Below are 27834 nucleotides of genomic sequence, written 5' to 3'. Positions count from 1 at the left end.
TTAGTTCAGGTAATTATTATGTTCCTGTATTATATTGAATATGGTATTCTTTGTTCACTATTACTCATGATGACTCACATCTAGCATTTTGGATTTTTTATTTTTACTTATTCACATTCTGCTAGCAAATTTCAAGGAAAGTAGAGCTGCTTTCATCTGCTCTACATAAACATGCCAATCCTAGCTTATTGTCTTTTGGACAAGATTATAATCATTTGTTAAATATACCTGTAGACTAGTATAATTAAAATATACATTTGGGAATAATTCAACACATAGATTGGTTTTAAAACATTTATTGCAAGAGCGAAATAACTGCAAATAACGTTGAACTGGCAAAGCAGTAACAAGGATAACTGATTAGATACGTATTCTGTCATAATCATCAAACACCCCCTTACAAACTGACAAATTACTGCAAAAAAGCAATGCACCCCTTCCCTTTTTCACACCTATATTGTGGATAAAATTGTGAGTTGCTATACACAAAATATATTTTATTGGAAAAGAAAAACAACAACAAATAAAAATAACCATCCGATTAACAAACTTTTCATTGATGTTTAACTGTGGCATAAGATATTTTTGTTTCTGTAAGGAATTTCGCATGCTACATATTTGTTTAAATTGTCTGTCATGCCTTAACTTAAACTTTGATAGAATGTTCCAATTTATGTCTACGTGCAACTGAGATTCTATGAACATCAGAATTCACTTTTGGCTAAACAGTGATATGATATTTTTCTTGCTAGGCATTGCCCAATGATGTCAACAAACATTACTTAACAACAAAAATTGATAGCTAACCATTTCCACCAACTGTCCTACTAGGATAATGCCCTGTTACACTATGGAGTCACAACACATTTAATATTTTGTATCTATGATCTAAGAAAAAAACACTTGTGTTATTACAGCACACTAGCAACACATTAGGCCATGTTAGCAATAAAACTGTTTTCACAATTAGAACAATATTCGGGCAGTAATAAGTTTTGATTTCAGGGTATTAAATTCCTTATTACCAATTGTGTAATAATCTTTTAAATATTGTACATACTGTATTACTTAATGCATAAAATAAGAAATATATGTATATCTTTATAAATAAAACCTTTAAGAACAGTCTTTATTGCCAAATGGCCACATCACTTTCCTACCGCACTAAAACATTTTTTATATTTTAACACAAGTGTTTTAAGTTGTTATATGTTAGACAGAAAACATTGAAACACCTGACACTTGAAAAAACATAATAAAGAAAAGAAAATACTGTTGAATGCAACCTCGACACAAATTTATGCTACAGTATATAAGTGAACTTTATAAGTACACAACAATTGTTAGTAGTAACTTGCTTCTATTTACAGGTATCTGAACACTGAGTGACATACAAGTGTCCACTAACATTATTAATAGCACAATAGGTTTCATCTTTAAAGATTTAGCTGGTTTGTTTTGAAGTATGATGTCAAGTATAACTGTTCCAGTACATATTGACAACAACAAGAGCACAATTCATCTAATTTGATATGCTTCTCAACTACAACAATCCACACTGAATTCTTTTTTTCCTTATTCCTATAACTTTATAGCAAGATGTCTCCTGCAGTGTGTAGCAGCAGTCCAGGGTAAAAAAAAAATTCAAAAAACAGTTCAGAGTATTTAAACTCCATTCACCAAAATAATCACAAATCTAGAAATATGTGTATTCACATATAGTAGAACACCATGTTTTCAATGGTGCTAACACAAAAGTATGCATATTTTTGTTATATGTCGCATAGTTCTAGAGGTCTACTCAGTACATGAAGCTCGGAACACACAATAATAGTAAGTCTAGTTTGGCTAAAGTCACTGGTCCAAAAAACACATGTTTATAGTTGCTGCTCCTTTGGGCTTTCCAGAGCACCTGAGACTTGCTTATAGGACTTTAAATTAGCCAAAGGAATGTCACTCATATGGTTTCCACTTGTAAAGTGTCCATCAGTACAGCCATATTGGTTTCGGTCATTGAATTGGTTTTTGTTGCTGTCTTCTTTCCAGGTTTTTGTTAATGTGTGTCCATTAACCAATTTGTCCTTTTTAAGCCAATCTTTCTGAGGTGCAAAAGTAGATAGAGGTGATTTTGGTTGCTGGTAAGGATCAAGTGTTGGGGGCATCCAGCAATTATCAGAATGGCCCAATATTAAGCATTCTTGAGTACACATTTCAGTAGCTTCTGCTAATCCTCTAGGTCCAAGAGGTCCATCTGTTTAAAAGCCAAAAAACAAATCATGAATATTGTGCAAATAGGATATGCATTTGTCTATAAAATAAAACAAAAACATGATTAAATATGTTTTTCTTTATGAATTTTCATTTGTTCACCTTTACAGTAATATATTCACATATATATATAGTTCAATAACTGTATGGAAAGAAATGTACCGTAAACCAGATTGTGAATTTAGCCTTTTAGAGTGGACTCCTTACTAGAATGTCAATTAATGATTTCATTATTGTTTATTTCCCCCATTGTTGCGAGTTTGTTTTACTAAAATAAAAGTAATGCAACTGAAACTGTGGTGGTAAATGTTAATCCTTTATTCACTTATGGAGCAGCATATAACCTAAGGCAGCTGGGGTAATTTATACAGAGGTGGAAGCAGAAGATAATACAGACTCAGTGTGCCACTCAGGGGCAAGACATTGTTCTAGCTGGTTGGGAATGTGTCATATACATGTCTATGGTGATGTTGGTCCCAGGCACTATGTCATGGTTGCTATTTTAATATAACACATATTCCCCACTTATTGATCATGGTGCATATCTTAATAGTTAGATTTTCTGAAGAAATCTTAATAATATTTCCAGACATCCAAAGATGAAAACAGCAGAGTCTACACATCATTTAGTTACTTGTCCACAGAAGAACCAGAGGGAAGATTAAAGGGCACTTGTTATCTTTGCAGATACAGATATTAGATTAATGATGGCGGTGCAGATCATAGTATCATAGTGCCAAATAAAAAAATGTGGATCTGGAGACTCCCAGTCAAACCCTGCCAAAGAGGTCTCCCCAAACCCAAATGCAATATTTACATTTAGCAAAAAGAATTGTACAGTACTGATACCTTTTAAAATCAAAATATGTTCATCAGAGTTATTTTAGTGAAGTAAAACAGATTTACTGTACAGGATAACATCATACCAGATGACTTGACATATGGACAGAATAATAATACTACTTGCTCTTCATGATTGCAGTTATAATGGAACCATCTTATGTTTACACATCTAACTTTGAGTTGTTTGGTGATACGGTGCAATGATAGCTACACATCACCTTTTCTAGTCCATTTCATGCTGTCACACTAAATAATGTTGAACAAATAACCTATTACAATACCATTTTATATATCTGTGGCATAGAGGTCACATTGCTCTATGCCAATAGTTGTTTCTTTTCCTTTTCCACCTCACCATGAATTTGCATCATAAACCCACTTTAAAACTTTTTTTGAGTTTTCTAAGTACAGCAAAATCTAATCTGTTAATTGGTCCCAAGGCTAAAATCAGATCTTGTAATATCCGATCTTGTGATAAATTAAATATAATGCTTGGTTTTCTTAAGATGTTCCATGAATCTATGATTATAATCTTGCATTATCTAAAGTTGCTTATTCATTTTAGTCATCTTTATATATAGTAAAGGGTCATTTCTGAATATGCAAAACATGTTAAAGAAAAAAATAGACTGAATCTTATTAAACAAATTAGATTTTGTTTTGCAGGTTAAGTTCATTGAAATTAGATTTTATAATGTCCATTATTTGATTTTAAGTTTGTTATTTTGTTCTGGAATTCAAGCTTTTTTTTTTCTTTCTAGTTTGGAAACTACAATATCATGGAATAATACTGAGCAATTTTCTGAGTAAACATCTTATTGAAAAGGCTAGCATGGAATGGATTCTTGGAGCCATCTATACATGTACTGTAGTTTATATTATATAGTACTAATAGCAGGTTAACCTTGAACATACAGAATAGTGTGTTTACTTATTAACTTTTTCAAGACATGCCTTCATTTGCTTGCAACATGATTTAGCCTTATCCAGGACATATCTTCTGCAATAGGCTTTTGTTAAATATCCCAAAATCATGTGGAAACTGCCATTTCTGTGTGCCGGATGACAGGGGGGATCCTGACAGTCAGTATCCTGATGTCAGAATCCTGACTGCCGGTGTTCCGACAGGGGGAGAACAGAACCTGTGGTGAGCAAAGTGAGCCACCAAGCCTGCAGTGTGGCAAGTGCAGCGAGTCTGCAAGGGGCTTCTTTGCACCCCTTCCTGTTGGAGCCCCAGCAGTCAGGATACTGACCATTGGGATCCCTCTGTCGGAGTGCCATACCACACCCACCATACACGTTTGTGTGTAAAAGCAATTTCAAAAATAGGTAACATAATTTTCCTACTGAAAAAAAGTTAAGAAACACAAGCCCTTATAGCCTGCTATGGTTGCGGAAAAGAAAAACAGATTGGGGTTCCCAAAGAGCAGCTGCAAACAACATCATGTAGGGCTAATTGCACATATGAGTATTCTGTCAAAGCCGCAAACTGTTTTGTGTGGAGTTAAATTCTTAGAACTTGGATACAAAAATCCGGCATCCTTTCCAATGTAAAAAGTGCATTGCTAAAAAATGTAGGTACCTTCTAACACATATTAGGAAAATGACTCTTTACTTAATATTGGATCTTGTATAAGTGTCAGCTAAAGCAATAGCTTTTCCCAAGGTATTGCTCACCTAAATTCTATTTTCTAGCTTCCAATTCACAATAATTTGTTTAATGAAATACCACACACAAAGGTCCTTATGGAAACCTACTGTTTTTTTATCAAAGAAAGTCAATTTGACTGATCAAGAGTTATTTGGTTAGTGATGTCATGTGGGATTAAGCCTTTCTCTGACAAAGCTGCAGCAGCAAAGAGATGCATAGGGATAAGAACTTGTTGCTATCTAACCTGCATGTTTACATTCTTACATTTATGCTTATATGCTTTATTAACCTGCATATGACTTCCAAAGCTGACCCATCAAGCCAATTCTATGAAATGCATGTTCTGGGAGATATACTGTATCAGCTGACTCCTCGACCCAGCTGCCCTGATCACACCAGTGTCGCACGTAGCCTCTGTCTTAAAATTTATAAATTAAAAAGAGATAGAAAAATATACCAGAGAAAATGCTCCTTATGGAACCCCACTACTGTTTTTGGTCAGAGAAAGCACTTTGATTGGTTAAATGGCATCTACCTGGATATATCTATCTTGTTCTACATGTTCTAACCATGGGTAAGAAGGCACTTGTAGTTCCACAAGTGCCAGCATTCCAAATTAGTTTTGTGTATTAGGGCCAGATAAAACTAGAAGTTTAACAAATACAATTCCTGATTTGTTATATTTTTACCCTACATCCAATGACACAGTGTTGGCAGAAGAGGACCAGTGATTTCAGCATACTATACCATTTTTTTCTACCTAGGTGAGTGGGTCATCCCAATGTGCATCTCTACTTCGAAGTGTAGCTCAATTCTTGAAAACATATTTATTGTACAGGGCATATCATAGCACATCGCTTCCTGTTCTACAGTACTTCTTTATGGGGGAATATACTAAGATGGGAGTTCTATTTCATATGGGATGTTGCTATGGGCAACCAATCAGAATCTACTTTTTATTTATTTAGCACTTTCTAGAAGATAATAGATATTATCCAATCCGAGTTGCCCATAGCCCATCCCATGTGAAACATAATGCCCATCTCAGTAAATTTCCCCTCTGTGTAAGAAAGTACAAATCAGAAAAACACTAATTTCATGATACAGATGCATAGATTATATTAACCATTGTTTACTGACAACATCTTGAATTGGCAACACATTAATAAAAAAAATAACAAGATTGAAAGAGTGGTAAGAGAGCACTGATGCAAGTTTACAATCTATAGTGAAATATAAATGTGATACATATTGTAAGATTACATACTACATATAGCATGTACAGACAGAAAGCAACAGTGAAAGGGGCTCAATGGGCTGAAATATCCAGTTATTCTGCAATGTTGGTAAAAAGTTTGGCTTCAGGAAAGCGGGTTGTTTTAAGCTTGAAATGTAAACAGGAAACTCAATATGACAGTCCTGGAATTTGGTAATCCTGTCTCAAGTGGTGAAATTTCAGGGATGAAGACTTAACATACAATAAAAAATGTTTATTGTGCAAGGAACAGTATTAACAAAGAATGGATGCAGTTGCAAAAAAGATGAGTGTGGATGAGATACAAAGATCTTGTGAAGAGTGAATGCATACTTGCAAACTCTCCTGGAGCATTGGGGGGCCTCTGGAAATTTGGTGGTGCTCTGGTCTCCAGGAAAAAATGGGAAATCCTCCCAGCCAAAGGCAGGCCCCCACAGTCTTCCATCAGTCCCAACACAGTTGTTGCAATTAGCTACCAGTCCTAGCCTTATCTGACATCATGGTCCCCTGACATGCCCCAAGCTTTGCCCTCTAATGCTGCATAATGATTTGGTGTGCCGGACAGGCTGCCTATTCCAGAATAGGGCAGCCAGAACATTGGCATGTATAAGTGGAAGGGTTCAGTTTGTAAAACAACCACACTTTTGTATCTGTAGTATGACTTTACACAAAATATACTGTAAATGTTGCAGTTCTAAGTATGTACTAATGCACAAGAGCAAACCAAAACATTGGTACCATCAATGCAAGGACAACATGACTTTGGGCTTACATTACTTGGTGACAGGATAATAAGGATTACAGTAAGTAGCAGTAAATTTAAATACCAAGTGCTAATAAAGAGAAAGATATGTGGAATTAATTGTAAGCTAAGCTATGAAAGAAGATTTAGTTAAGTCAAATAGAGGCTAATAACAATGAAACTGAAAGTACCTGTTACAGGAAGCAGAACGTATGGTCTATTTACTGAGATATTACATGTTAGTAAAAACAGTAATCAATAGCAGCAGAATTTGATAAACCCATTACAATATTTTCATGAGTAAGAAAAGGTAAAAATGGCTCAACATTTCTTCACTACAAATAAATGTACCATATTAAAAAATAATACCAGTTCTGACCTCCAAACTTTTTACAGCAGCACCTCTCTAGTTTTGTGAAGTTAATGTTTAACACATTTTGCATATGTCTATTTGCCCAAGCTTCTCTCTAGATAATTGGTATTACTGGTCGAGATACATTGCTAAATTCAATCTGATAACAAGATCAAACAAATTATAAATAAAGGTGATGTGTTGATTAATAAATTAAAAGTGCTATTTACTATAGTTGCTTTTCGTTCATGTTCAATCTTTTAAAACATTGGAGTACATTAATTATGTATACTGCAAGAGCAGAATTAGACCTTGATTAAAAAAATCAAAAACATGGCAGTGTGTGTGGAAGAGCCATGGTTTGCACAGCCAGAGGGGTGTCACATACTTGCTTACACTCCCGGAATGACCAGGAAGCTCTTGACAGTGGTGAACTGTGAACAATATCTTCCAGAGCTGGCCTCCTGCCCTCCAACCAGCCAACAACTTTCAAGTGAAAAGGGTGAAGGCCTATTTGTACTGATTTACATCATTGTAGCTACCCCCTCCCATTGAAATTACTGGTATTGTACAGCATGGGGCATGGCCATGATGAGGAGACCATGCAACAACATCCCCAGCACACACCCATGTACTACCACATAATTCAAGCCACATCTCCAGCACTGACACCTACTGTGCAGAAAGGTTTATTTTTAATGAGGGCTCACTTTTCTCTTAAACTGCCCCTGGAAAAAATCTGGCATTCATCAGGTCTCATTCTATACCTGTATGTGTATGCACTAGCATATCTATAATAGGTGCATGCCCTGCACCCATTTCTTGAATAATTATCCATTACCAGTTGCAGATCAGTGGCAGCAGTGCTGCACAAAACACCAGGAATTAGGAAAATCTCTGCAAACTGTAAACTGCAGCATTTCTTTAGATACCTGTGGACTAAACTCTTGTACAGCTCTTGGGTCTCATAACAATCCTATTGTTCAGAGTCTATAGAGCTGCCAGCTAGAGAGAAGGGGACTGAGATGGAGATGGCACACGGGCCACCTCCTCTTTTAATGAACACCTATGTGTTGGCATATTGGGCCTGATTCTGGTTCACTTGCAAGAGCAAATTCTCTCTCTAATGGTCAAAACCATGTGCACTACATGTGGGGCAGATGTAACATATGCAGAGCGAGTTAGATTTGGGCGGGGTTTGTACTTCAAAATTATATCTATATTACAATGTAAAAAAAATATAGTTGCCCGGAGGCAAGATATATATTGGTGCCCCCCAAATCAGTAAGGTGTCTGTCAGTAAGACAGGTCATGGGTTCTAATACAGGGTGTGACATGTGCAAAAATGATGGCTTTCAATTAACTGATTTAAATTGGCAGGGGATGAGAAGTGCCCCAATCGGAGCAGGAGCCCGACTGCAGGTGACTCCATTGCCTCCCAGAGTTACACCTCTGCCGCTGATGTGACATTTACATGTTTGCACAGTTTTCCTGCAGCATTTCTGTAGAGCAGAAGGTACATGTTATATCTTCTGTGTGTAACACTAAACAGTATTAGTGCAAGACTAAGACACTCTGTGATGCACATTGGTTTTAATCTATACAACACTGTCATCTGCTATTTTATAAAGGCTTTCTTTCACATCAAGGGCAGGATGTAATACTGACCACATGTACTAACATGTACTAACTCCAAATTGCACACATACTTCCAGACAATATTTTTAAAGTTCAATAAATTAATAAAAGAGCATATCTGCATTAGATAGAGCTCTATATTGGCATCAGAGATTACACAATTCTACCTACAGTCAACACTTAAACATACATGAAACCTTTTATAAAACTAATACAAAATGAGGAGGTATCTACTGTACAGTATGTCTATCAACACGTACTTTCTTTCTTTTTTTAACTGATGCAGTAAAAAGAATTTCTTTGATTTGATTGGGCACTATGACCGGTTACTATGAAAATTTGTATGAGAGGAGTAAACAATACCCTGAGATGTAAATCCCATTCGGGAACATGACAATATAGTACGTGAGAACCTAAATAATGAATATCTACAGAGTCATGTAGTGTACCCAAATGTTTTAATGTTCCAAGGGTAGAGGTCAGTTGCTGTCAGCTGTCATCTCTGGGGATGGCTTTGTCATCTGTAGCTACTGTTATCTGCCTCTCCTCAGTTTAGAAGCAGGAAGTGAGCTCTGTCACTTTAGCCTGTTATAAGTAAAGCTTGTTGAAAAATAATCACTGCTAACATTGTATGGCAAATTAGACAGGGGTAGATGTATAACCTCTCATTATGGGGGAGAAGTGGTATCAAATCCATTATGTGTGCTGAAACAATTTGACTCCTATGTATGAAGGAGGAGATATGTGCTATGCACCTTTGTCATTATAGGCATTGCTAGCTATAAGATAGCATGCCAATTTACCTAGACAACGTATGATCAGCTGTGGCTTCTGCAACTGCTGGTCCAGCCAGTACCACAAAATGCAAGTGCAGGTACAAAAAAATCTGCAAGGATAGAGTCCTCTGGATTGGACAACTCTATCCTTGCAGATTCTTTTGTACCTGCACTTGCATTTTGTGGTACAGGCTGGACGTGAAATGGAGGAATAAAGATCCATACCTACTATGGTGGTGCCGAGCAGGCTCGGCCCGGGTTGCTTTGTAAGCATAAATCCATCAAGTACATCAACAGGGTGAGAACTATTGTCTTGTTTTTCCAGCCATTTTACCAGCTGAACCACAGAGATAGCCATTGTATGTTTAATATATGTGAAATCTCATGTTATTTTTAACAATAAAGATTGTGTTATTATCCCCTGTAAAGGGAGTATTTGAAAAAAAAATTTATGGTGATTGCGCCAGTGCATAAATTGCTTTTTCCATAGTTATAAATCAGTCACAGAGAAATACATTTTCCATTAGTATAAATTCCAACTTACAGTAAGTTATTCATTTAAGATGCATTTTAAAGATTGTAAGCAGTTAATACAGTACAATATTGTTGTTATTATGTGACTAATCACATCTGAAAGATAATTATATATAGTCATAAATATATTTACAATTTACTTCATAACTATAAATGTTGCCAAAGATGACTTCAGTCTATAGTTAAAAATACTTTCTTCCTGAAATTAAGCAGTTGAAGTTCTTTCAAGTTACACCATGCTGTTTGCCGGATTATGATCTCACACTCTTAATAAAGGGAAATGCATGTTGTGCAAGATTTGGCTGAACACACATAAATGATACTTATTATCATTTTCTGATTCAATAGTCTGTACAAATACTTTTTAGTAGATAGATAGTGCAAGATTTTGGGAGAGTTTTCCCGATTGTTATTAAAAGCGGCAATCAATTACATGCCAAAAGAAACCTGGTTTTTCCAGTATAATTGATTTGCTGCTTTTAAAAAATGGGAAAACTCTCCCAAAATCTCACTTTCTCCAATTCTCACACCATATTACATTTGGCCCGATGCGGCTAGGTAACCTCTTTGTGTGCCAAAGCCACACCTGTGGAGAAAAGGGGGAAGCTTTACTGGAAAGGGGTGTGACATCACTTCAGCATTTGGGGCTTAGCAGGAGAAGCCCCAACAACTTCATTTTGGGAGCATGTGGGCCAGGGCTGGCTATACCATTAGGCAGCTATATGCAGCTTCCTAGGGCAAAGGGATCTGGAGGGGGGCACCGCCAAGTCTGCCTATCAAAAAAATCAAGGATATCTATGAGGATCCTTCTTGTCCTTAATGCAGGTGGTGGCTGTGGAACTTGTAAGACCCCGCCTCCATACTTTCCCTTGAGGCATACTTCCCTAATTTGCTGCCAACTCCTTCTTGTATTCTGTTGTGGATGAAAGGGGGGTCCTCCAGGGAATGCAGGGGACTTGCCCACCTTCCCGGCAGGCTGGAATGACCATCAGATTTTTGGGAGCCTCTTTGCCATTCTGGAATGCTAGGCAAGTACAGTATGCCTTAAGGGGTTGGGAAGTGGGTATTAGTGGCAGTATGGGTGGGAGGGGCGAATTAGGTTGAAGTTTTGCCTAGGGTGCTGATAAGCTTCACACCGGCCCTGGTGTGGGCTACTCCAAAGGACTCTGGAGCACTGCTATCTCCTTCTCTGTGATGGGAGCCACGTGCTGCAGGTTAATGTCAGTCTGAAGCAACCAGTTCACTTCAGCATTGGAATCTGATGTTACAGCACCAGACAAGGCTGCCCCCTCTCTGGCATCTGCATTGACCCAGTAGGCCACAAATAGGCCTTTTATGGGGCTTATGTAATGCCTTCTATAACTATATATACTTCTTTCTACCTGCAGTATTTGTGGAGATATACACCTTTGAACAGTTGTATAATTTTAAGAACTGAGGCTCTTTCCTTAAACATTTACCCCACAAGACTCATCCATTTAGAAAGCACCTTGGAATTCAGCTAGCATACTTGCTCCTTGAAATACTTCAAGGGGTACATCTCAACTAATCCTCTGACCAATTGTTCACTGCAAATGTCCTACTCCTCTTAGAGAAAGCATAGCATTACCTGAAGACATTGGGGGATAATTTTATATCTTGGATTGGCCACCTTAAGGCAAACAAAATGAATGTATCTTTCAGACACTACCAGTAAGAGTACCTTCTCACTTGTCTACTAATTTCTACAAATTTCCTCTAAATTTATGTGGTCCAGTAGGAAGCTCAGGGTATGTTTTCAAGCTTTGTATTACTCCAGAAATGGTGGCCTGGATCTCTCAAACTTCCACAAATATACTGTAGTTTAGAAGTTCATCTTACCCAGCTGGTCTTGGCTCATGGCAATTTTCACTACAGAGAATGAGTTGATCTAGAGACCAGCTACTATATATCCTACTTATTCACTTTAATAGACCTCTGTCTTTTTGTCTCTTCCAACCATTTACTCTCTATCCATATGGAACTACCATTTTGGGGTTTCTCCCTGGTCGAATATCATCTCCAAGTGACCTTAAACCATTTGCATACTGGATCATACATGTGTGTGTGAGTTCATGGGATCGACACCCACCATGTCCCTAACTGTGTGGAATTTTTATATTCTCCCCGTTTCCTCCCACAATCCAAAAATATACTGGTAGGTGAATTGGCTCCCAACAAAATTAACCCTAGAAGAAAGATTGTAAGCTCAACTGGGGCAGGAATTTACTGTATGTGAATGTTTTCTGTGCGCTATATAAGAAGCTGTTAATAAATAAATAATTGAATAAATAAATAATGTCGAAGTTTGAATTCTGAAAACCATTCATGTTTGATTTTTAGTAAATTGGTTAAAAACAAAAAATAGATATAAAATAAGAAAAGAAGACAGGAAGAATGCCTTTTGTTGGTGCACCTAAGAATGATTGGACTCATAATACATAACTTTTAATAGATCCATATATAAAATTTCTGCGAAATATAAAACCAAAACATACAACAATCACACAAAATAAAAAGGGGAGGACATTCCCCTAACTCAGTGTGACCCCCTGATCACCACAACCCCAATGTTTTGATAGGTACTAATGATAATAATAAAGGAGTGGGTATTCTCCTATGATAGCGGTTATGTTGGTCAAAAATATCAGCCTACTTATAGGGAGATAGTAGGTAGTATCTCCCTATAAGATAGTATCTCCCTATAAGTAGGCTGATATTTTTGACCAACATAACCGCTATCATAGGAGAATACCCACTCCTTTATTATTATCATTAGTACCTATCAAAACATTGGGGTTGTGGTGATCAGGGGGTCACACTGAGTTAGGGGAATGTCCTCCCCTTTTTATTTTGTGTGATTGTTGTATGTTTTGGTTTTATATTTCGCAGAAATTTTATATATGGATCTATTAAAAGTTATGTATTATGAGTCCAATCATTCTTAGGTGCACCAACAAAAGGCATTCTTCCTGTCTTCTTTTCCTGTAAAATTCCATGCCTTAGGTAGCACACCCTCAATACTTACCTGTAATAGTTGCATTACAAGGAGGGTCCATTTGGTTAACACACTGTTCATATCATTAACCAGTGCGACTGACTTTCTCTCTCTTTTTTGTAGATATAAAATAAATGAAGGAATGTCTAAAAGAGTCTATATTTGCTATGTATCTTTTGATTTGAAGAAATAAACCTTTTAAAATGTTAATGTTTGTTCTAACCTGCACAACCTGCAACTAATGTGCACAATTCTTAATTCTAAGGACATATTTCAAGGTTTTTCATTCTTCATTCTTCAGATTGAATTTGTGAGTTATACATCTTACATTTACCCTTTACTCTTATGGTTTTTCACAAACAAATAACCTTCATGATGCATCATGAAACTACATTTTCTTTTGTGAACATTTGTAAAGGATCAACAGATGAATTCAGTTAATGTCAATGTTAGACGAAGTAGTCCTCTTAATTTTTTTTTCTCCTGTAATAAGTATATGTGTTTACAGGTTGCTTAATCAATGGCTAAAAGTTGAGTATTATACGTATAGTTCATGAAGGTTATTTTACCATATAGAAATAGATCTGCTTTAGTGTAATACATACAGTAGCACTATTGTAAGTTGCTCTCATTGAACATGCATCTTAATAAGTCTTTTTTCTAAGCTTTATTCTCCTGCCATGCCATTATTCTCCTTCTCTTCAGATCTCAATTAAATATCCATATCTCACTCCGAAAGTATTTCAGTAGAACATTTTCCTTTGTTCACCTTTATTAAATATATTCTGATATGTATTACATTATTCAGCTTCTTTTACACCAATGTCCTCATTTATTACTATGCTCTTTGTTACTGAATACATATAGTATATAGCTATGTTCAGTACATGTTAGACTTTCATTTAACAGCAAACATAATGCATATAATGTTGCCATTCAGAGTAGCAAACAATTCTTTTTATCAATTATTTTGTTGTCCATTGAATATGTTTGTATTCATCAAGAGTCAAAGAATGTACACAAACATTTTTTTTCTACATTTTGTTCCATCATAGTATAAAAAAAAAATGATGCATTCTGCATTACAAATATTACAAAACATATGCAAATGAGACTTTTGTTCATGCCTTTAAAGATGAAGACTTTCAGATATTTGGAACAAGGGATGCCAATCCCGGGGCATTTTTTCAATCCCTCCCCCACATTCACTTACTTGAAGGGGGTGGCAGCATTGTGAAGCGCAGACATGAAAAAGAGGCAGTCGGCGGGTGTGACGTTTACCAAAAGCGGCCGTTGGGAAGCAATTAACCGCTTGGAATGCCGAGGAGAGCTGGGAGTGCATTCAACCGCTGGGACGGTGGGTTTCCAGTGGCAGAGGTGTGGCCTGTGCAGCATCACCTATGACCAAGTCATGCTGCGCAAGCCGCATGCTGATGTCAGTAACAGCTGGGAAGCATCTGAGTGGGTGCTCAGATACTGCTCGGCATTAGACTGTGCATGCACAGTCTAGTGCCGAAATCCCAGGACATTTTGAGGCCAAATCCCGGGATCCCGCTGATCCCGGTCCCAGGATTGGCCACCCTAGTTGGAACAGACCAGGGCAGATGTGCTAAGTTTTGGAGAGTGATAAAGTAGAGAAAGTTAAAGTCAATCACCTCCTAACTGCCATGTTGCAGTCTGTGTTTGCGAAATTGTTAGGTAGTTTATCTCTCAGGTTTATCACTCTCCAATGCTTAGTACATTTGCCCCACTATTCAGGGCCTGACTGATTTTTTTACCTCTGTAAAAAACGGGTATGGGCACTTAGGGATTCACCATACATACTGCCTATGTGCTTTTAATGAAGGTTATACAACTGGCATGTATGATCCAATGCTTGTGGCATCTGAATGAAGCTTTGTCTTTAAGCTGCCTGCTAATTATGAAGAACATAAAGTAATGGATTAAGCAATAAGTAACATTGGCACAGCCACAGTGCATCGGTATGGGTGATAGCTAACAAACATGGAATAAATTAGGCCTTCGTTTTCACCTGCATGGCACCCCCCCCCAGTCCTGGTGCCAAGGGCTGCAGCCTAATCAGCCTATTGGTTAATCAGGCACTGCCACTATGTATAGAAAAAATGTCAACTGTAATAGACCAAAGCCAACACTCCTCAAATCAAAAACAATTGAGTGCATACTCTTCGGTTCAGAAGTTTAACACCACAATCTACAGAACCTACACTGTTTGGCAAGAACCTCACATTGAAACTCTGTGCTAGAGTATATTACCTACATTTATGTTTGTGCTTTACTGCTTACTATATCACATTATGACACTGTCCCTGTCACATGCAGGCTTACCCTCATTTAGTATATAGTATATTTGTCAGCCCAAAAAATGTGTTTTAATGAAAATATCAAGTATTAGGGACACAGGGCCAGATGTACTAAGCTCGAAAGTGCTAAAAAGGAGAGTGATAAACTACCAGACAATCAGCGCCTAATTGCCATGTCACAGTCTGTGTATGAAAAATTACAGGTAGGAGCTGATTGGTGGTTTCTCACTATACATGTTATCACTTTTTAAGCTTAGAATATCTGGCCCTTTGTGAAGTAATCTCTCTCCAAGACATAAGCTGGCCATCCAACTAAAGATTTAGGGGGAAATTTACTAAGATGTTTATTCTACTTCACATGTGATGTTGCTATGGGCAACCAATCAGATCCTGTCTACTATCTTCTAGAGCAGGACAGGCCAACCTGTGGCTCTCCAGATGTTGTGAAACTACAAATCCCAACATGCATTGCCACAGTTTTTACACTCCCTGGGCTAGATTGGAAAGTGATAAAATGTAGAGTGATAAACCACCAGCCAATCAGCTCCTAACTACCATGTCACAAGCTGTGCTTGGAAAATGAAAGGTAGGAGCTGATTGGCTGGTGGTTTACCACTCTCCATTTTTTCACTTTTCAAGGCTTAGTACATCTAGCCCCCTTAGAGCAAATCTGTACCAAGACATAATGGGATTTGTAGTTTCACAACATCTGGAGAGCCACAGGTTGGCCAGGCCTGTTCTAGAGGGTGCTAAATAAATAAAAAGTAGATTCTGATTGGTTGCCTATAGCAGCATCACATGTGAAGTAGAAAACACATCTTAGTAAATAGTCCCCTTATTGTCCAATTTGACTGTTTGGAACAACAATTTGGTAATATCTGAATGACCATTTTTATCAGTTTTCCGGCATTTGGAAGCATATGCTGTTTGCTCCCAAAAGTTTGTTCCAATCAGCCAGACTGGACAATAAATCGTTAGTTGTTTGGCCAGCTTAAGTTTTAGAGAGAAATAAAGTGGAGAGAGAAAAAGTATCAACCAACCAGCTCCTGCCATTTTACAAATACAGCCTGTAATATGGCAGTTAGGATATGATTGGCTGTTGCATTATCTCTCTCCACATGATCTAAAGCTTAGTAAACAGACCCCTTAATTGTTTATTATTCCTCATATGATCTAAAGAAGTTTTCTGCCTCATCCTGCATATAAATATGTGTGTGACCGCTCCATTCATTTCAATGGAGTGAATGCATATGCCCACACATATTTGTAGTCACTAAACATGGCAAACAAGTCACAGCAATAGCAACTTGTTTGCAAGCTGAGAGAGCACACATCTGTATATGCACAACTACAGTATGTAATGAATGAACAATAACATTGTAAGTAATCTTGTAAGTGTTATACCCTGGTTACGTGCACATTGAAAGCAAAGAAAACAAATCAAAATCATATCAGGAGTATTTACAACATCCCAGACATGGTATATGAATTACCATATAATTTGGTATGGTAATACAAAGCATTGTAACTGGATATTAGAAAAAATATATAAGTCAATTGTTAAGGGTGAGATATTAAGTGTTGGAGAGAGACACAGTAGAGAAAGATACATTACCAACCAATCAGTTCTCAAACGCAGCTTGTAAAATGTCAGGTAGTAGCTGATTGGCTGTTACTTTTTCTACACTTTCATTCTATCCAAGGTTTAATACAGTACATCTCCCCTTACTGTAAACCACTTAAAATGTATTATATTCTTCAATATAGAAAAGGCTAGTGTACAACAACTTCCTAAATTCAGTGTGGTGTCTTTGAGAAGCCATCATTATAGGTATCAAAATGAATATTAAAATGATAAATTAGAAAAAGAAAAGAAAAATGTGAGTCAGCGTTTTGTGTTCCTTATGGCAGGAGTCATTATGGGAAAAGGTATTAATGTTTTCTCAAAAGATGCAGCTCCGGCTTCAACAAAAATGTAGGCATGAGTGCCAAAAATCAATTAAAAATATTATAAACTCATTTGATCAAGATAAAGAATGTTACTTCCTCACTGCTGCAAATCATGTCTGCCCTGTACCGGCTTCAGGCACATGCAGGCATTTTCTCTACACCTAGATTCCTAATGGGAAGCAGAATCGGAAAAGTAAACTGTACAAACTTTATTGCTTTACTCCCAAGCTTCATGGGAGGGGAAAATGGCATTGACATCTTCTACTGGTAAAATCAGTGTTGGCGAAAAACGCTACAATACTGTATGTGCCTTTTGTTTTAATAACACTTACATCTGCTGTTGCCACCATAACCGGCTCTGATGTTACATCTGATGGTGCCTCTGGTATTTCTGAGATATATTTTTCAGTTGTAGGAAGGAGATTTATTTTATTTATATATTACCAGTTATTTATATAGTGCACACATATTCCGCAGCACTTTACAGAGAATATTTGACCATTCACATTAGTCCATGCCCCAGTGGAGCTTAAAATGGGATGCGGTCAATTTCCCGGTGGTCGGAGTCCCTGCGGTCAAAATCCCGATGTCGGAATTCCGACCGCCGAAATCCCGAAACTTTCTCCCTCCTTGGGTGACCACGACACGCATAGAGAGAGAATAAATGAGTGTGGCAACCGGGCCCGCTGCATGGCGAGCGCAGCAAGCCCGCAAGGAGGGGTGATCCACGTCCCCCCCTTGTTGGGATTTTGGCGTTCGAGATTCCAGTGTCGGGATTCCGACCACCGGGATTCCATACTGAATCCCCTAAAATTTATATTCCCTACCACATGTGCACAAATACACAGACATTCTAGTGTTAATTTTTTGGAAGCCAAATAACCTACCAGTATATTTTTGGATTGTGGGAGGAAACCAGAGTACCCAGAGTAAACCCACGCAAGTACAGGGAGAATATACAAACTCTGCACAGTTAGCGACATGGTGAGAATAGAACCCATGACCTCAGCGCTGTGAGGCAGTAGTGCATCACCTTTCATGATGCCCAGATGAAGATGCAGGTAACCCTTTTGAAATACATTGTGAAAATATCTAATGAATCCTCTTCTTTCCACTTAACCCAAGTGTTTTAAGCAATGTTAGAAACTACAGAAAATACTCAACTAAAATATACTGCATATTAAATTCTGTCCACCCTAATAAAATGCATTTATTAGAGAAAATGTATGTGTATGGTGTTCCAATGAAAGAAGCAGAAGTTAATTTTATTAACTGTATCCTTGAAGAATCATTACATAATTGTGGTTGCTGCAGGCATGTTCTGTAGTTTGGTGTCTATTGGAAGACTTTAAAAAAATGTACGGTAATGAGGAATGACAAATGCTATAGTGAATTATAAATATGAGATTCTGTCAAAATGTAGTTAAATCACTGATCTTCCTGCAGTTTAGTGTTCTGCTTTGGGATAAAACTTATCAAAATAATAAAGTACTCATGAACATCATACCCATTTAATGTCAAAAGTAAAACGCTTCCCAACTGTTATGTGCTAACAATCTGTCCAACGAGATGGCAACTTGCCGACAAATTCACACTCAGGGAAGGAAGTTGCTACAACGAATGTAGTTCTAAGAAAATTAAAGCCATTCTTAAAGAGATTATAACCCAATGAACACATTAACATGGATGGGGTGTACTGCGCTCACCTTGGTAATGTTTTGGGGAGCTGCTTAGCCACAGGGGTATCCCTACCCCCTGTGTGGTAAATGATATACGGAACAATGAACACATTAATTTATTAAAGCGTAATTTAGGGAGTGAGTTAAAAAAAGTTTAAATAAGTAAAATAAGTGTGTGTGTGTGTGTGTGTGTATATATATATATATATATATATAGTTTATATATATATATATATATATATATATATATATATATATGTATGTGCATATGTATGTACGCTGCAAATAATGTAACATAATTACTGGGTACTTTCAAAAATCTTTAATTTTTATTTAAAAGACAACACAACACAAATATCTCCTGTTTAACTTCCTTTTTCTTATTTTAATGTAATAATATTAAAGAAAATGCTTTTAGCTGCCGCTCCTGTGTCCGTTTGTTGTCTGTATAATTTACTGTGTAATTGCTTGTGGGGTCTCTTTTTTTGAGTCTGAAAAATGAAGGTATTGAGATCTTGCTGTTTCACACTGATCAAGTGACATATTTGATTAAGTGAGCTAGGAAGTGCTCATCTGTACAAGTGTCTGCCTCAGCATGTCCTGCAGAGACGCACAGCACCTAGCAAAAGTATATGCACATACTGCATATTTAACAAGTTACATCTGGATTTCATTTGTCCTCCCTTACAATTCCAACTCTTTTTTTTAAATCTAATAGTTGTCCCTTGAGTTTATATATATAAAACTAAACTACTAAAAATCTGATACTAAAAAAAAAAATCTGAATTATTATCCTCATTGTAATTATTAAAGAAAAAGATTATGTTACGTTGCAATTTCCTAAGAATGTTATTTAACAATAGCACTAATAGCACTAAGAACTAATGTGCTGCATTCGTCATAAACCACACTACAATATGTGACATAATAAGGTCGCTTTCATGATATCATTCTCAATAACACATACTGCACTATTCCCTCTAAGTAACAATTTACAATGATTATAGAATATAATGAGTCAAAAATACACGCTAAAGACCTATGTATAGCAAAAGTGCACCACTCGGAAATATAGGCCCAATTCAGACCTGCTCGCTAAACCACCAAACACCTGCCCCGCCGAATGAACCCCGCACTAGCATACAAGCTGATGTGTATGCTTACAGGCGTACGGAGGAAAATCATTCGAAGGTCGCACCACCATCAAATTATTTTTCCACCCTTCAATCTTAAATAGTAAGTCTATATTTATTTTTCAGATGGCCGCTTTCAGCCAAAATGGGGCAGGCGCTAACTTTGTGTTATGTCAGTCACCTTCCCCAAGCAGGCTTGGACATGCCTACATTCGTAGGTGTGTGCACAACATTTCCATTGGCGTGCCCAACATTTTTTTGGCCACGCCCATAAAATGGTGAGTGGACCCCAGCCATCGCCCTCATGCTTGCATGTCATTGATCGAACGCAGTGCCGAGTGTGAAACTGTCTGAAGAAATTCGTTTAGGGGGTTTGAACATGCATATATTTGCACATGCGCAGACCTCCACCATCGGGAATGGAGGAAAATTCGGACCTGAAGAACAAGTCTGAATCTTCTCCTATGTACAGAATAGCATTAGACTCCAAGAAATCAGATACAGCTTACAAGAAGTACTTGATAATGAAAGATCCATAATCCAAACCACAGACAAACCAATATTCAGTATTCTCATTATTAGTTAAGTGGTTGTAGCCAGAGATGGAGGTTATTATTCTTATACATTTTCTTATTGTACCATCTCAACTATTCTCTGAGAAAAGGGGAGTCTGCTCAGGTAAAAACTTAAATCACTTCATAGATGGTGGGAAAATTGCAATATACAGGTCCCTTATATAAAATGCCCAGGACCAGAATCATTTTGGATAACATATTATTCCGTATTTCAGAATATTTTTATATTTCAATGATGTACCTTGAAGTATCTTGCATTTATGTTGCACAAACACATCAAACACACACAAATATATTTTATTTGTGCATAAAACATAAAACAAGGTTTCAAAACATGAAACAAAGTTTGCGTACTATCTCAGGTATGATTTTATTATTTTTTTTCTTCACTTTCTGCAATGTATGGTTTTCAGAATAATTTTGATAACGGATATTCGGATAAGGGATACTCAACCTGTATTAGTCTTTAAAAAAATATTTCTACAATATGAGATAAGTAAACTTATGATCAATGTATTTTGTTGGTATACATCTTTAATTGCTAACTACATATTTTGTTTAAATTAATCTCAAACAGATATAAAACATTACATTTATATCAAACCAGGGACTAAAGCAAAGTTGCTCAAATGAAATGTGATTGGAAAGGACCAAATGCAGAGATTTATGCATGCCAAGAAGAGGCCACTTCTATAATCATCATCAGCATATACTTGCTCTTGCCCTATAACATAGGCCTCATAACAGACATCTCCTCTTAAATGCCGGACTGCATGGTACCAGTAATGGTGAGCTGTCCCCAGGCTTTCTCCTGAGTCCTGGCACATGGAACACTGTGGATGAAGCTTGGTGGTCATCTGAGGTAGCAATACCAAATAGCAGAGCAGCTGATATTTTGATGTCACGTCAGATGGTATCACCCAGTGTGGCCCCAGAGTGGGGTTGAGGGGAAGGTGCAGGGGAAGAGTAACCTAGGCCCTCATCTATCAGGGGGCCCCACATCCAGAGGTGCATTGTTTGAAATTTGGTTGGTGCTGTGCTGTTTTTTCTGCACTTTGTGCTTTGAGTCTTGAGATCCACATGCTGAAAAACAGAAGTGAGGCATATGCTGCCATGACAAGAAGAAATAAGGTAAGTGAGGCTGCTGCAGACAAACAGGGGGACCAGGGGTGATGAGAAAGCTAATGCTTTACATAAACTCAGGAAAAGGGTTGTTGAGGCTGCTGCTGGAGAAACATAAGGAGGGGAGAAGCTGATGTTATGCAGACACTCAATGGGAGGGATTGCTGAGGCTTCTGTTTCAGACACAAGAGGGGAACTAAAATTATACATGAACATGGGGTAGAGGGATCTGAGGCTGCTGCAGACATGAGGGGGAGCTAATGCTATATAGAGACAAAGGTGGTGTGTATGCTGCTAAAGCTGCTGTAGACTTGAGGGGGAGGTTGATGCTATACAGAAACAGAGTAGATGAGAGTGTGCTGAAGCAGTGCTGCAGATATGCAGGGGGAGGGATGATGACTATAGGGCAACATCAGGGAGCAGAGGCTGCAGAGAGATGGGAGGGCTGAGTCTTCTGCAGAAATATAGGAGATGCATTAAGACTATTTAAAGACATAGCAATGAACTGAAGCAATGGAGAGATTCAGAAGTGGAGGACACACTAATCTTTATAAGATAGTTCCTTAAATACCCATATCACCTCTGTTGTATGATGATGACTGGTTATTTTCTTTTATGAATAGAGGTCTTCCGGACCTTGTGGATGGCTATATGAAAAGTAAAAACCAACTGAAGGTATAATCTGCCTAGGGAGAACTGTTTCTTCAAAAGGTGGTTGTAGAAAAACATACTGTAGGAAAGAAAAGACAAACCAATTGACCTGAAGCTATTGAGTGAGGAGCCTCATGCAACATTATTACTGGGATCAGAGATTTACTGTTGCTGTGTATAGATAATTCTGCTCATCTGCAGCCTCTGAAGCCAGCAGCAACAGTTGTCGTGTTGCTGTTAATGGCAGCAGGGGAGAAAAAGCACAGACACAGAGGGTACAGCCAGTTCCACCTAGGGATGGCCATCGACCATCAATGATTCGAAATCATTGATGGTTCATGACCGATGTCGAATACTTTTGCCATCTATGGGGGAGAACCATCCCTCCATCGATGGAACAGCAAAACGATGTTTTGCTTTTTTTTCAAAGTGCAGGGACACCGCGCATAACTCTGCCCCCCAACACCCGCGAAGCCCTACCCCCGTGTTTTCATTGGCCCACAGGCCAATCAATCAAACACAATGGATGACCATTGATATGTAAAAATATCCATTGCATAGTTTAGCACTATCGATGGCCTGTCAATTGCAACAGCAACGATGGCCATCCCTAGTTCCACCCTTATGACATCACTACATTGTCCACATTTGCATGGACACATCATTTGCATGGACACATCATTGATTGTGTGAAAATTAATCTTCAGTTTCACTTCTTCAATAACGGAGGCTGTGCTAAACATTTATGCTTGTTTTTACATAATTCCATATGTGTATTCTCTTTATCTGAGCTTATAAAGTGCATAATCATGCAAGAATTACAGTTCTGCAATAGCCCCTAACTCTTAAACCTTTTGTTGTACTGTTCCTGAACAACACAGAAATGCTACACCAGTGTCCTAAACTATATAAAGTGCACAGAAGTGTATGTAGCATCATATGTGGCCTTGCCAACAATCTCTAGAGAAGGCCTGGCCAACCTGTGGCTCTCCAGACGTTGGCAAACTACAAATCCAACCATGCCTTACCACAGTTTTGCTATAAGGGAGTGTTAAAACTGTGGCAAGGCATGCTGGTATTTGTAGTTTCACAACATCTGGAGAGTCACATGTTGGCCTACCCTGCCCTAGAGTATTGGAACACATTGGCATGAGTAGGTGGATGTGGTCACTCCTTATTATTATACTTTTTAAACAATTTGGATTCAAGATTACATTCCTTTCCCTATATTGGAACCACAAATTATAAGCACAACAGAGCAGTCAACTGTAGCCCAATAACATAATTCATAGTCGCTTCCTGCAGACAACGGGATTTAGAGTGGAGCCACCTGGGTAATTAATGGCAGTAATGTGCCCTTAGTACAATGGAGCTACTAACGGCAGTTGCAAGTCTGAAAATGGCACCAGCTTTGTAGACTCCCATCCATCAGGACACTAATACAAACTTTTTTGGAATACCTGACAAAAAGGTAAAGTCAATGGTTATGTGCGCTTGGCAGCCTGTAGAGAGTTCAATCTAAAGTATGGTGACCCAAACACCATAAATATCATGGACAACAAACAAAAGATAGATTGATTCCTCCACTGGCGCTCTGACTAGGATGGTACCTCCCTTAGAATGGAGGTACGGTCCTCTTCTCCCAAATAAATACGATCACTACAGTATATGTATAAATACCATACATCCCATTGTATTAAACAACGATCCTCTTCTCCGCCTCTGTATAGTCAATTTCTGTGTTGAATGAATTCAGCCCCCTCAAATCGATGGATAGGCACAAGAGTATAGAAGACTCCCCCAAAAAGGAATTCAGAAGACCCAAAGGTCTTAATCAAGACTTTGAGGTGAAATGGTTTTTATAGTGTTTTTATAAATCTCCCTCCCCTGTATTTTTGTACATCCTTTGTTTTATAACTTTTATGGCCAATTACATATTTTATATATTTGTTATTTTCTAAAATATCTATGCTTATATACCTTCATATTGTTATTTATCTATTATTGTGAATATATTATGTATTCCATGATATTTTACTTATACTTATCATGTATACACTTTCCAGTGAATCCGGACCATGTATTATGCTATAGGAACTGAGAGTTTCCCAGCACTCTTCTTGAAAAAGACCTCAGTGGAGGTCGAAAGCACTCGGAGTTGGGTCACCTTTCTGTATGGGGATAGCGTTTATGGACTTTTTGGACTCTGTGCCTGCTGCTGTGGATGTTTGACGGTTGAAATCCCGGGTTCACCGTCATCCTCTTGTGCCATTTCTGAGGACTGGATTGCCATCCAAGTTCTCCACGCATACGGGTAACAGGCCAATCTTCCATTTACCTTCCGCATTTGTATTTGTCCCACTTCTGTATTTTATTGTGTTTCATGTATTAAATGGTATTACACTATTTTTGCCATTTCTTCTGAATTCCTTTTTGGGGGAGTCTTCTATACTCTTGTGCCTATCCATCGATTTGAGGGGGCTGAATTCATTCAACACAGAAATTGACTATACAGAGGCGGAGAAGAGGATCATTGTTTAATACAATGGGATGTATGGTATTTATACATATACTGTAGTGATCGTATTTATTTGGGAGAAGAGGACCGTACCTCCATTCTAAGGGAGGTACCATCCTATTCAGAGCGCCAGTGGAGGAATCAATCTATCTTTTGTTTTTTGGAATACCAAAATTAAGTCCTTTTTTCCTCTGCCTCACTGTTTATCTTTTATATCTATTATATCTTATTTTTGACTGTGACTGTATTGTATTAAGACCATAGTGGAGAAAATAAAGTTGTACATTTGAAGAAATAAACAAGGATATACCTTTTCATTATTTTTTGTTCTCTTTCATCTATAAAAGAATATAGACAGCATAAAGGATATAAGAAACTTAATTGGAAACATCTAAAAACACCCAGCACCGACCACAATCATATTTGTGTTGTCTGTTTAAATACAAATTTGTGCATTGTAGCATGCAACACATGGAAGACAGTTTTAAGATGTTTTTGCATTTTACTCTGTAAGATTATTTTTCCCCCAGCTATTGAATAATATTTTAACTCATCAAAAAGACCAGTAATAATGTAGCTGTGTATAATATTGGATTCTCCTTGCATATACTGTAGCCAGTTAAACATAATACTGATTTGTTCATAGTATGGCTACATCTTATACATTTGCATGCACTAGGACATTCTGAGACTTAGAAACAAAATCATCTTGCCATTTTTTGTGCAGATGATATATGTTGGGACTTGGTCATGTTCCAGATAGTGAATTTTATCAACAGGAGAACCAGAGAAAGGTTTTCTCTCATTTTACTCTAAAGGGCAACAGCATTCTGCTGTAATGAGGTAATTTTTTTTCCAGTCGTGCACATTTGCCGTTCTGTCAGACTCAGTTGTTTAAACCTGGCACTATCCTTTTTCCAAAGCAAGATAGACTCAATCACAAAACTATCAAAGACATTTCCCAACAACATCCTTCTAACACAGGAACAATCTTCTAAACATTAAAAATGTCCAGGCAGTCAAGATGAAAACTGCATGCTGATGAGATTTTTATATATGCAGTCTTGGCAAATGTCCTCTGTTTGTACATTTAATTTATTTCTACAGTACCCATTAACAAAGGGCAATCATTCTGATTTTAGCCACATCTGCAAGGTTATCCAGAGGGAATCCTACTGTATGTCTTAATCAAGCTCACATTTTTGTAAGTCAAGCTGCTATTAGTTGATGCATTAGCTCATTATATAAAAGGAAAACGTTCATTTGTTGCAACTCAACCTATAAAATGTTACAATAATGCAGCAGAGTGATATAGCAAAATGACTAATCCCCAAAGGTAACAGAGTAATAAAAAATACATTATTACTATTGTAAACAGCAATATTTATTTCCTAGAATATTTTTTTTTCGAGATTTGTTATTATTCATTATCTGGTAGAATAACAATTAATTAAAAATTGTATATTAAAAAGCTACAAATATAGTAAAATTATTATGAATTACCAGTCATTAGACTACTACTTTATTGTAGTTTTACTAGAACTGAGCTACCTTTTTCAAGGAAAACACAGCAAACATGAGAGTTTATTTTTCACATATCAACCAATCAGATTCTATCATATTCTAGGATGCAATAGAAAAATGAGACACATAATCTGATTGGTTGCTATGGGCAATGTCACCAGTTTTCATTTTTAGAAGCTATAGCAAATCTGGACCTGATAAAACATGGAAAGGAATTTACAAAGTGACCTTTTGAGCATACTGTACACTAAAAGATTTATAGATCGACATGTACTTGTCATAAGTATAATTATTTCCATTGTTATTATTATTCTTAGAAGTAGTTGTTATTGTTGTCGTAGTAGAAGAAATAGTAGTAGAAAGAAGTAGTAAAAGTAGTAGATTGAATAGTAATAAATGTAGAAAGTAGTAGTAGTAGAAACAGTATTATTATTATTGATAGAAACTGTGATCACATGTATGTAGTAACAGGGATCTGCACCAGATATTTTATATATATATATATATATATATATATATATATATATATATATATATATGTGTGTGTGTGTGTGTGTGTGTGTGTGTATTGTGACAAGGAATTACTGGATAAGACAAAGTCTTGGTCTTTTTTGTAGCAGTCAAACAGCTTACCAGGTAATCAGCATAAGCAATGATAGTCACAGCAATGCTGCATACTGTTGTCACAGCATAGTACAAACTCTTCAGAAAGGTCCAGTGGTAACTACCATAGCGCACATCCTGGCCTATCACTTGCGCAGCTTTTACACCATCAAGAGCAATGACCCTCTGCCATGTAAACTCTTATAACAGGAGAGAACAGGTGCTGCTAATCAGCCCAGCCCTGATCACATCAATTTCCCTACTGCTTCTCTAAAACCCAGTCTGGATCCTCCACATGGATGTATGTTAACAATGCCACACTCCTTCCCTTTGGCTACAACCACCCTGGTGAAGTCAACAACTTTTCTGATGAGCTCTCCACCTTGCCCACCTCTAGTTGTGACATCTGCCTGAGTACACAGCCCTCCACCTCTTTCCAGAGGTCACCCATCTTACCCTCTTCTCCTCCCCTAGATTAACCATAGGTTTGCATAGTGGATTGGGACCTTCAAGCTTCCTGGAAAGGGCATCTGCTAGGGCATCTGCTATTAGGTGCTGTTACCCCCAGATGATGCCACACCTGAAACTTAAATGGTTGTAAGACCAAAAACCTATGGCTCACACAAGCATTTACCGCTTTGTTTGTGTGCATCCACTGGTGCATGGTCTGTGACCAACAAAAA

General features: G+C 37.5%; 1 protein-coding gene across 4 annotated transcripts in view; it reads right to left on the bottom strand.

Annotated features, from left to right (window-relative positions):
• Positions 1-280: 280 nt before the first annotated feature.
• Positions 281-27834, bottom strand: part of PCDH9 (protocadherin 9) — a 1856774-nt gene continuing 1829220 nt past the window's right edge. For 3 of the 4 annotated variants that reach the window (XM_083168883.1, XM_083168884.1, XM_083168882.1), the window contains exon 6: positions 281-2251. In XM_083168883.1, the coding sequence (XP_083025009.1) occupies positions 1878-2251 (374 nt within the window). In that variant the 3' untranslated portion in view covers positions 281-1877. The remainder of the gene's footprint in view (positions 2252-27834) is intronic. The other variant, XM_083168885.1, reaches the window with a different exon arrangement.

The sequence above is a fragment of the Crinia signifera genome, chromosome 2 (assembly GCF_055691185.1).
Source record: "Crinia signifera chromosome 2, ASM5569118v1, whole genome shotgun sequence".
In the NCBI taxonomy this organism is placed as follows: Eukaryota; Metazoa; Chordata; class Amphibia; order Anura; family Myobatrachidae; genus Crinia; species Crinia signifera.
Note: the sequence above shows the minus strand (reverse complement) of the source record. Positions and strands in the feature narration are given on the sequence as shown.